Here is a 12,658-nt window from a genome sequence, read left to right as displayed (position 1 = left end):
CCGCCGCCGCCGCTGATCAATAAACGGCAGCAGCGCGCCCCCGAGAGCTCGGACCGCCGGCCACGCGGAGAGGCTCGGAGGCGCAGTGCACGCGCACAGCGCGCCGCCCGTTACTCCGCCGAACGAGAATGCCTCGCGAGACCTCCTCCACCGCCGCCCCGACCCTGTCTCGCCGCCCCGTTTTATTATATGGGCGCTAGCCGCCGCCACTGCCGCCTCGTAGTCGTCGTCGCCGCCGCCGCCGCCGCCGTCGTCGTTCTCCCGGCAATACCTCTCTCCGGAGATAATATTTCAGAGGTACGTGTGCGCTCGCGCGCGCGTGTGTGTGTGTGTGTGTGTGTGTGTGCGTTCGTGCGCGCGCTCGCGTGTGTGTGTTTCGGTGAGTAGCGCGGGCCGTAGCGTACGGACGGACGGACACGGACGTCGTTGACGAAGATAATAATAATAATAATAATAATAATAATAATAATAATATTAATAACACGCACACACTACTATTTTATATAATAAGTGATAATAAAGCGGCTTTTTTTTTTGTTTTTCGTTCGCGGCACATCGATTCCTATAAGTACACGATAATAATAATACACCACCAAAACGGTCGTAGGGTAGTTCGTCGAAGCGTTGCGGTTTTATGAGATTGCGTTCGGAGATCGGAGCAATACATATTATTATTATTATTATTGATACACAATAATAATATACGTGACATCATTGTATTATAACAAAATATAATATACTGTCGACTGCTCTGGGATTCTCCGGGTCAAGTAAGTAATATTATATTAAACGTACACACCGTGCATGTATGCCGGAAATCTTTTAAAGTATACATTATTTTTTTATTCAGAATACGTATTCAAGTACTATTTATACATCTCGTGTTCAATATTTCATTGATTTCAAATTACTTTCATCTCCTTCGCGAATCATCCAATTTGTATAAACTTAATTTATACAAACAAAATACGTTTTTTATACCTATAGGGTGTATTATAAAAGGAAGATTTTTTTAATTATCTATATTTTTAATTTATAGATTAATATAATCATATAATATGTAGGATGCAGTGGCGTATATAAGTTTTTATTTCGGAGGGGAACGATTATTTATATTTGGATTTTTTTGGGGGAAAGGAGGGAGGAGACACATTATTTTGAATAGTTGTGTTTTTAATTACGGGGGGGGGGGAGTCGATCGCCTCCACCATAAATACGCCACTGGTAGAATGCGAATAAATAAATAATTTTTTTTTAATTTCACTATAATTGATACTAAAACATAATCTTGACTATTGAGTGATAAATTATTTTCATAAATAATATTATTTAATATTTATATAAAGATATTAAGTATACTTTTCACATGAATCCAAATTACAAAAAATAAAGAGAAAACATACTACAAAAATACGTTTTTGATTATATTTATTCAAATATATTTTATAAGTGTATAACATACCTAAATAAGAATATATTTTACGTATCTTATATTCTTTTTGCAATCGTTATATATATATATTTATATTTATTATATATACGTCTAATTAAAAAAATAGTACCTTTCAACTATTCAATTTACATTTGTTAAATTTAATGATTCAAGTAAAGTAATAGATATTATAGTGAGCTTTAACTGCTAAATGATATGCGTAAAAGGATGACGCTCAATCTCGTTACTTTAGATCTACGTAGAGCCGTTTAGTTACCCTTAACTTACTAGGGTAGTTAGAATAAGTAAACACATTTCTATTTTCAAACATCAACGCACACACTGATTCTATTCTTGAATAATTTATAGGTATTTTTGATTTGCATAAACACGAAAGAAATAAAGTTTATTATTTGTATGTTAAGGTAGGTCATACACTCACACTATAAAGATATTGAACATCAGTAAGCATACGAGTGTTAATTACGAATACATAATTGTTAAAACATAAACTATACATATATTAAAATGTAATTTTATCACAAGCTTATATAGATTCCTAATTAAAGTTGTTAAAATAACCATTTACTTAAATCATTTCATTAATGAATATTACAAAAATAAAAATAAATGAACAAACAATTGAAATGTATAGTGTTTATGGTGAACTATTCTATATTTTAATATTAACATTAATTTATTCTATGATAGACGATAGTTAATATAAAATAATAGGATTTTTTAAAGAAATACTATTTATATAAATTGTTTCATAAAAATGTATCTATTACTTACTGTAATTTTTAAAAAGTAATCTAAATTGTTGAATGGAAATAACTGTAATAAGTCCTCATTTGAAAATTTGAATGGGCTTCAATAGCATCTTTTAGTGGGACTACTTCCCACATACTTCATAATTATAGTTGTAATTATTGTATATTAAGCTAATTGCTCTTTTCGGGAACATTAATCAAAATATAATCTATGTTCTCTACAAAAACTCGTATTGTTCTTAATATTTTGCAATAATTTTAAAAGTTTTTATGTGTCAGGCCATTGCTGATTTCTTTATCAACTATAACAGTGTTTATGTAATTTAATTATCAATTATCATTAAAAAAGATTATTTAAGTAATTACATTTTTTTTTTATAATTGGTTTTAATTGGACAAAGAAAAATGTTTAAAATGTATCTTACTTTAATGAATGTATGTTTTAATACTTTTAATTTATAATATTATAAAAATAATATAATGGTGTAAACGTGTAGTTTAATATTCCTATACAGTTATGTTAAATTATATTCTTTATAAATGTAATTTTCAAAATGTAAACAATTTATAAAAATTCAAAACCCAACATGTAAAAGTTCTTAATGAAAAATATTTTTAAGTATAGTTTGAGAAACATTTGAAATTTGAACAAATCCTATAAAATGTTGATTGTTTAAAAATTTTTGGGGATATTAGGAATTTAAATTGAATATTAATAAAGGTATATTCAATGTAGGATAGACCATAACTGATTTAAAATAATAACCTGTAGGCTATAAATATTAACTAATAAGTATAATAAAAATAATAAGTACCGTATTTAAGTTTAGATATACTATACATGAAATATAAATATTTCAGAAGTCAAGTATAATAATTATAAATAGGAAGTTTAAATTATCCTCATAATAAATTTTATATTAATTTATTATTAGTATATATTTTATAGTTATAATGCATGAAAAAAAAATATAAACTATTGAATTACCTATCTAAATTATTTTAAACGTACATTTTAATCAATAACAGTGTTTATGGTTAAAAAAAAATTTCACAATAATTACATAAATAGATATTTAAATTCTGAAATCGTGTTTGAACGAAACTATAACTCTTTTATTATTTCTATAAGATAAATCGTATTATACGTATTCATATGCCTTATTGTAATATATGTAGGTTCACTATTATTAAATAATCATTTTTGTTTTGGTAAATTTTTAAAGATTTCAAATTACAAATAAAATTATACACACAGGACAGGTAATGAATTAAATAAAGGATAATGATTTACAGCTATACACATAAACTGAAAAAATCATGGAAACGTGATATATTAAGCGTTTAAATTATATTTGTACCAACATTTGAAAGAATAGTTACCAAATTATCATCAATTGTATACCTACACAATTTAAGCATTTAATATTTACAGCGATAAAACAATAGTGAGAGCTTAAGACTTAACTACTTAAGTTACATTATTTGTTTAAAGATTCGTCTTTAAATTGTGAACTTGAATTAATTAACAACTATACCTTAAAATGGAAATGAACAATTAATATTTTTGTTTCAGAAATAATTTAGTAGGCTATGCCCCAAATAGCTTCAAGTTACGAACAATATGGCTGAAAATTCTGATTCAGATTGTGAGAGCGACAGCGACAGCGACAAAGAAGAGGAGGAAAAACACCAATTTATTAAAACATTTTTACTATCAGGGTCGTGTTTAACACATATTGACCTGATATTATTATAATTCACATCATGGATCTCAGTGGATACGTACTAATACTCAAAGAAACCGAAGATAATAAAGCCAAGCTTCTAGGTAACTAAGCTACACTGTTTTACTTAAAAATATATATATATTTCTGTGGACGGACTGTCCACATAGTCTTTCTATTATTCAATAATTAATAATAATAATAATAATAAAAAAATATGATAAGATACATTTAACATATTATAAATATGGACAATATTATTTTAGTCTGCCATCTCAAAATTGCAATTTAGAATAATTTTAAAACATTATTTACTGTTTTAAAATATCGATAATTCATAATTTATCACATTTAAAAAACAATTTTGAGCGCTACTTACTATTAGAGTGGTTTGTTTTTTTCCAATTTTTGAATGCTAATATTTTTTTTGTATTATACCAAATATGTTAAGTTTTTAGTTAAATTTGAATAACCCATAATAATTATATAATTTTAATAAATCCTATACTTTTTTTATAGTTTTTAAAATTTAAATATCTAGAGGAAATATTATCAAAATAAATATAAATGTTTATTATTATGTCCTAAAATAAATATATTTAAATTAAATTATAATTATTTTATTAGCTTAGAATCTAAAATACAAGCCTTAATATAAATTCAAAAAATATTTTTCATTAATATTCTATTATAATAGTTGTGTTGTATTTATTTATATTAATTAAAACTAATTGGTTAATTAAGGCTCAAAAGTCGACCGAGCGGATTTTGAAACCGGTGATGAAATATTCGCAATTAATGGACAGCAAATTGCAGAAATGACTCGCGACGATTTATTATCTTATCTCTATCAGGCGAGTTATTAAACAATTTAAAAGCGTCGCATAACATTTAAATAATTATTAAAATTGTACTAAATATAAAAATATTGTTACAGTGTATTGTTACAAGAACCATATGTATGAATTTAAAACCTCGAGTTAAAAAAGGTATGTACATTTTTAATTTTTATAATAATATAGGATGTACTTATATATTATTCTTACTACGTATTAAACTTATAGTATTTATACCCTAAGAATTTAAACACTTTCGTTTGTTTACCAAAGTATTTAATTACCCAAACATATTGTACAAGATGGGTCAGCCTAGCAGAAAACATTATATGTTATATCATTTCCTTGTAGAGTTTACGCTGGTTAATATAAAAAACAAAACCAAAAACACGATGCCCATTCTGTATAAACTTATAATATGTTTACATTTAGCGTCTTTGTTATTTTTGTTGTGATGTATGCCGCTGTAGTATGTTGTGTATTATTATGTATTTATCAACACAGTTGACAGTGTAAATGTGTTTGTATAATTTTCCGAGCAAAGGGAAATGTAATAATTTCAAATCGTGGAATTGGTATTTATTATGTTGTTTGTTCCAGTGCCAGTTATTTTAAAAAAGAGAATTCTCGTAAGACACCCGCTTTATAATAAAAATTCTAAGCTTTATCAAAGAATTCTTTAGATACCTACCGGCTTTTTCAATAAACGACAATATGGCATCGTTAAGAACTCTTTTACATTTTCCCTCTTCACAACTGTACCAAAAAAAAAAAAAATAAAAAAAAAATAGTGATATTCGTTGAAGATATTGACATTATAGAATGTCCAGTTCTTCTTCAATCGAATTTACTTTCACTCCTGTATTGTAAATTCTCTAATTTCCGTAAAAGTCTCCAAGAGTAAGTGTAAAAAATTAAATAACTCTCTCGCCTCTACTCATCGTCATGATGGTAAATGGGAATGTCTACATCGTCTGTGGTCGACGATTGTCGTTTCTAGTCGGTTAGCGACCTCGAGTGATCACAACAGGTACGTCAGGTAACACCAATAACAGGTCTGTGTTGTTAGTCTACCTAGTTACACCCAGTGTTTTTTACTCGTACCGCTAACGTTTCGGAGTGCGCGTTTTTTGTCGGAGTTTCGTATTATTCAATGACTGTGTACAATTTTTATTCAAATTACTTAGGGCTGTGTGGATAGGATTTTATACTTTACCTTTTCTAATATAAATATATAAAGTAAGTACTATAAGTGGATACATGGATACATAATTTATATTATTTTGAGTGTAATGTTAAACGTAAGAGTACTTCACTTATGTGACCCATAGTAATTAAAAAACTCAAAGTTTCGTTATCACAAGTAATAATTAAATATGTACATATAAATAAAAGAGCTGTACTTGAAAACCAATTTGGCTTAGGGATAGTATAAAAAAGGTTTAACCTGCTTTAATAAAACACCACTGGGTTTTTTTTAATGTAAAAGGCTAATCATGAAAACACTTTTTTTTACATAAAAATATAGACAAACATGTTTTAAATTATTCAATTTAAAATAATGAATAATAAAAGCATTTCTGAAAGAGAATCATTTCGTAATTGCAGAGATTTACTTAACCTTTTTTACAATAAACAAATAACAAATTTCTTATAAATATATTTATTGGGAAATAAATAATTTTTTTTTTTTATGAATTTTTGTACTAAAATAATTCTGTTTTTATAATACTCATAATGCAATTTGATGCAAAATGAACTGGAGTTTTTAATAATAAATTACAAAGATTTACATAGATACCAGTTAACTTAGTGTTTGATTTAATAGATATAATTATTATTTGTGTAAAATTTCTTATTATATAATATATTTAAACAATATTACAAATACTTTCTATGAGTTCTTTTCAGCAAAATTTTTTTCTCCGTCTTACACACGTATTGCAAAAACCTCTCTAATTAATCATACCCATATATTATATTGTGATTACATTGTTGAATTTAATGTATTACAATAATTTTTAAAAATTAACAATAAATATGTATTTCACCAGGAATTTTTTTCAATACAGTTATTTTTAAGAAAGTTATTGCTAATTATAAATAACTAAAAATAAAAATAAATAAATACTAAATATATTCTTAAAAATCAAAACATCAAAAAACTTCTGACAAAATATAAATAATATTATTTACTGTAACTATTTTAATAGTCAATGATTTTTTTTAATAATTATTAATGTAATTACAATGAATAAAATACTAAGGTGGTCTTTACTCTGCATTACGTGCATACATAGAGAACAATTTTTTTATGACGCGCCCTCTTAATTAGCAAAGAGGAGCCTTGAAATATAATATTATCGACAGAAAATTAATTGATTATTATTAAGTTTTAAAAATGTTGTTAAAATAATTCAAATTTGACTTGTCGGTTAGGTTAAATTAAATAATATGTACAAAGAGTACAATGGTACCACAAAACTTATACTTATACTTATATGGACATTGCGTCAAACCTTGGGTTCTATTATGTTATTGGGTTTTATATTCTTTTTAAGTTTAGTGCTCAAAACATCTATTTGTATACACCGGGTTAATTTATTTAGATTTACTTTAGTAAGGTAGGTACCTATTAAGGTTAAATAATGTTACCTTGGCCTCGATGACGTCAATACTTTGAAAAAATTCATATGATAGTTATATACTTATATGTAATTACTGAAACTAAAGTTTGATTAAACTTAAAATTAAATTGTTCAATAAAATACTATCAATATGTGCATACTAAGAATAAATCTTAATTCTGAAGTATGATATAAATATTACTTAAAACAAAAAGTATTGAAGTTTATTGTAAGAAATATAAATATTATAGTATAACTTTGTAATAATCTTTTCTAATTATTTACAATAAAGGTTTTTTCACAATTCATCACTAATTATTATGCCGACGTATTAGAAATAGTTCTAATTTTAAATAAGTTATTTTTTGAAAATACATCTTCTTTTAAAATGGTTAACAGACAGATTATTTATATCCAAATATTATAATATATTTTTTCATATGATAATCAACTAAACAGTTCGTTATTCAAGTTCAATAATCTTCGACATACATATGTAACATTTAATGGTCAGTAAACCACTGACCGCAATAATAGGATAGGAAATTTACCGACACGTGACTGAGAATCTTATATGTATTTATACATCGTCCATATCCAGTTTTTAATAACGTTATTTGGAGGGAGTGGATTTCGGATGTTTTGATTATACCTGGTTGCCAAGGAAATGCCATCGATTCTCCCAACACTTATATATTATGAGTGTTCATACGGATATCCGGCTTCCGGCTGGTACACAACTATATGCGAGTAGTATAGGTATACTATATGGTGTATAAAATATTTTAATAATATTGTCAGTTAAACATATGATATTTTGCAGAAGTAGGACACTTAAATTGACGTACATAATATTAGCTTCCTTATGCTACTTTAAGTTGAAATATAAGAAAAAATAATTACACTGTTATACAACTTTCCATTTATTGTACATAAAAAATATTATATTTAATGATGTACCTATTATAATAACTAATTAATATAAAGCTATGTTTAATATTATGCTTTTTCACATGTAGTTCTTAGAATTTAATATTAAGTAATTGATAAAAGAAAACTGAAATAAAGAATTAATTTTAGTGTACATAAATTAATGTACACTAAAATTAAAATGGTATGACATAAGGAAGGTAATTTTGTACTTAAATTTTCATTATTATTATGAATTTAAATATTTAATTATCATCGCCTTATAATATTTATTATTTGTACAAAGTTGCATATTTTATTATTTTTATTTCTAAAACAAAAAAAAACAATAAATAATTCACCCTATTTAAGTTTTAAAATTTTAAATTATTTTACACAAATTAAGGTTTATAGCTCAAATAAAATTATAAAATGCCGTTTTAACAAACTATATTAATCGCTTTGTATATGTGTGTACCTACTTGTATAGTTATTTTATGATACAATAAACGTATATAGTACACATTCAACGATGAAAACATTAAAATTGTTCCGGTCTCATAGCAATGGCTGGTGTTAAAGCGTTCTACAGTAGTTTAGTAGTAGTTTTTTCATATTTTAAAATGGTATATGTAATATGTATTTTACTATATAGTATATATGTGTTTATAATATATATACATATATCACTATATGGTATATATATATATATATATATATATATATATATATATGTATCATATACATATGATACGTACTGACAGATAAATGTACAAAATGAGAGAGAGAGAAATGAATACGTGAAACCGGTCATTCGAGTTTGCCTTTGGTGCTGTTGTTAACCTCGAATCTTAAACGAACAGTCAACAGTGGTGAAAAAACGAGTTTGCCCCGGGAAAAAATACTCGATAGATGTTCGTATATAAGAGTATTTGTATACATATTACATATATAAATATAGTTTCACTTGCTACTTTACAAATCCCAAATCTGTCCTGATGTTATAGAAATAACGACTAACAGCACAGATGTATTAAAAAAAGGCAATATAAACAGATTAAAATTGAGCTAAGACTTTAGACAACAAACCCTAAAGCTCTAATTAATTTCCAAATTACATATTATTATAGTTATTGAGAAGGAAATCTCATTAATCATATTACTATCATTCATTTCATAATATAAATGACACGTAAATTAAATAATCTAATCAGTTTTATTTTACATCAAAATATTATTATTTAAACTTAAATATGTATACTCTGTTTTCTGTATTATCTATTCATACAAAGTGGACTTCATATACCAGATTTTAAGGGGTTTGAAGTAGGCAATTTTAAAGAAATGTGAAAAATTAAAATTTTTAATCTTAAATCTACTTAAATTTTAAGTAATAGTTCAAAGTACAATATTACATTTACATTTTTCATTAACATTTTTAATAATTTTAAATATTAAATTTATACACATTTATAGTCGGAAATAAATAAAAATATATTATTTCCAAAGTATATAATTTTTAAAAAAAAATTAAATTTTAATATTTTTAGAAAAATAAAGTTTTAGAACAGTGTTATTATTTTAAAAGTTTAAACAACTAACTATATAAACTTCTAATTTTTATGTTATGGCCAATAAGGTCTTAGCTACTTCACTACTTGAGTTTGTTAACAATGAATAATCTTGGATAGTTAACTTATAGTTTTTAATTTACAAATTACTACTATTTAGTATTTATAAATAATCACAAAATGCTATTTAAATTTTAAATTCAATATATTGTTATAATGATTAAATTTTATTAAAGCTAAAAAGTTATTTCCACCAGATAGACAACTCATGCTAGAAATTTGTTTTAATTTATTATTTTAAACTTCTATTATTTATGATTACAAAAAATGAGTAGTACCATTTTCTTGCACACATTTTTTGTATTTATAGTGTGAATATGTTCTCGAAGAAGATTAAATCTAACCTTTTCATTTTTTATCGATTAGTTTGTTATTTTCATGTGTATCTACAATCTACATGTTATAATATAATTAAGTTTCTGAACTTGCCGTGCTCAAGAATATTTTTGAAAGATGGAAAAAAATCATTATTTTTTATACGTTTAACTTGCACGCAATTTTTTTTTTCATAAGTAGGTGGGATTTAGTTAGGTATTGTAAAATGTATTTATTTTTTATCAATATGTATTACCAATTTTAACTAAACATAATTTAAAAATGTAAATAAAAATATTAAGATTGACAATTCGCTTGGTGTCCTTATTTGACCTTTTAAAGTTTCAATATGACTTATAGAATTTCTATACATTTATAGTGGGTTCCATTGTCTATTGCACTGTTATACATTTATATTCATGATACAATATCAACAATAATGTAACTATAGATATGTATTTATTAATGATAAATATCGTTTTCTTAGTAAATATGAAACGCGTTTATTTTTTTCAGTGATAAATAGTTGAATATAATAAATTGTATTGTACACATTTAACTATAGATATTTTGTGTACATTTTATTAGAAAATTACATTATTTTCATATTAATTCAACAAACATATGATTAAAAATTAAATTATTATGTATGAACATGCGTTATTTAAATAATTAGAAAGCGACTAACCAGGCGTCTATAGTAACGATATCTGCCTAGTATAAAATTAAACGCATAATGTGAGTGATAAATTTTAAAATTGTGTGAATTCGCATGTTGTCGATCAATACTTCGTTCATCTCGAAAAAAACGTTAGACTACCGCAAACTGTTGTCAGTAATTGAACATAGAGGTAGGACACAATTCGATGGCCTCGACCGAAGCAAATCGTAGGCTCAATTATCCGTTAGAGTATTATTTTTTCTCGTATTTATCCCCTTTGGGAAAGAATTCGATTATTTTATTGTTATTATTGCGGTTATCTGAATTAAAAAGTGTTGATTCAGAATTTAAAGTGTTTTTATTCTATAAATTAATTATTTTTATTATAATATTAATTTAATTATAATAAGTTCTAATTATATCTTTGTTTTTTATTTACATATTTTTAAATAAAAATAATTATTAAAATCCACTAAAGCATGTATTATTTTGGTCTTAAAGACTTAAAATCAAGTCATGTTCAATCAACTATGAGTTACCACGGGACATTTTCAAAGTAGATATCCATATCACTTACATAATAATACGTATGTAATATTATAATAATATATATTATACGTATTGCGGTTTCAACTTAAACTACACAAATATTTTAAATGTTTATTTTATATAAACTCAAAAAAGTTAGTTTTATAAAATAAAAATATTAATAGTTTGTATTTATTCAAATCAAAAACGATCAGATAACTTATTTATATTAACATATCGTATAAATAACATGTATATAAACATAATTTATTCTATGATAAATATTATGAATCAGTACTTTAAAACTATGAATTTAATAGTCGATAGACTTCTAAACTAATTGGATCCACCATTACTTAAATTATGTTTCCATATACTGACGAGCTAAATTTTTACAGAAAAATCTAATCGAAAAATTGTAATATAATTGTTTTTGAATAAATGTAGTTTTAATAAATACTTATTTCAAGATAATTTTTATAATATAAATTATTATATTTTACAATACTTTCTATTTATACAGTTAAAGTAAAATTATTGTATTCCTTAAATTATTATTCTTTCATAAATAATTATTGATCTAATATTAAGTATAATACACATTCAGCTTTTCTTGGAATCACGTTTTTAATTTTAATTTTTAAAATATTACCAATTGTGTTGTGAAGTAATACGTAGTTATGTATTACGCAGTTTTTCAAATTGTCATTATTGCTGTATACATTTTTAGAAACACAGACAGTGTAAACCAATCAAATAGTTATTACGCAAACGTTATTATAATATTTGTTGTATAAAAAAATTGTAATATATATGCCAAAAGTAATATTCTCAAAAATAACGATTTTTTTTTATATACATAAAATATTGCGTATACGGTATATGTATATATATATACCTATATAGGTAGGTATTATATTATATTGCGGAAATTATTGTTATGGTTATACGTACACTTAATGTTATTATAAAATCATATATTATGCTTGTAACGATAAAGGTGTTTTTACGATTAGGCATACCCTGCTGTGACTTAATATTTCCGACGTTCCTTTATTGGTGTGTACTGTATAATATAATATATACATATTAAGTGTATTTTATACATTATACTGGTGTACGTTTATACCGAACAGTCATTTTGGCGCAATTTAATGTATTTTTAACACCATACTACATTCGTATCTGTATAAGATTTTTAAAAACATAACAACGTAGA

General features: G+C 25.3%; 1 protein-coding gene across 2 annotated transcripts in view; it reads left to right on the top strand.

Annotated features, from left to right (window-relative positions):
• Window positions 1–332: 332 nt before the first annotated feature.
• The window catches only part of LOC113556272 (MAGUK p55 subfamily member 5), a 50,069-nt gene continuing 37,743 nt past the window's right edge, over window positions 333–12,658 (top strand). The window contains exons 1-4 of one of the 2 annotated variants that reach the window (XM_026961122.1): window positions 333–770; window positions 3,782–4,036; window positions 4,677–4,786; window positions 4,870–4,921. In XM_026961122.1, the coding sequence (XP_026816923.1) occupies window positions 3,973–4,036; window positions 4,677–4,786; window positions 4,870–4,921 (226 nt within the window). In that variant the 5' untranslated portion in view covers window positions 333–770; window positions 3,782–3,972. Of the gene's footprint in view, window positions 771–3,781; window positions 4,037–4,676; window positions 4,787–4,869; window positions 4,922–5,837; window positions 6,008–12,658 lie in introns of those variants that run through there. The other variant, XM_026961123.1, reaches the window with a different exon arrangement.

The sequence above is a fragment of the Rhopalosiphum maidis genome, chromosome 4 (genome assembly GCF_003676215.2).
Source record: "Rhopalosiphum maidis isolate BTI-1 chromosome 4, ASM367621v3, whole genome shotgun sequence".
In the NCBI taxonomy this organism is placed as follows: Eukaryota; Metazoa; Arthropoda; class Insecta; order Hemiptera; family Aphididae; genus Rhopalosiphum; species Rhopalosiphum maidis.
Note: the sequence above shows the minus strand (reverse complement) of the source record. Positions and strands in the feature narration are given on the sequence as shown.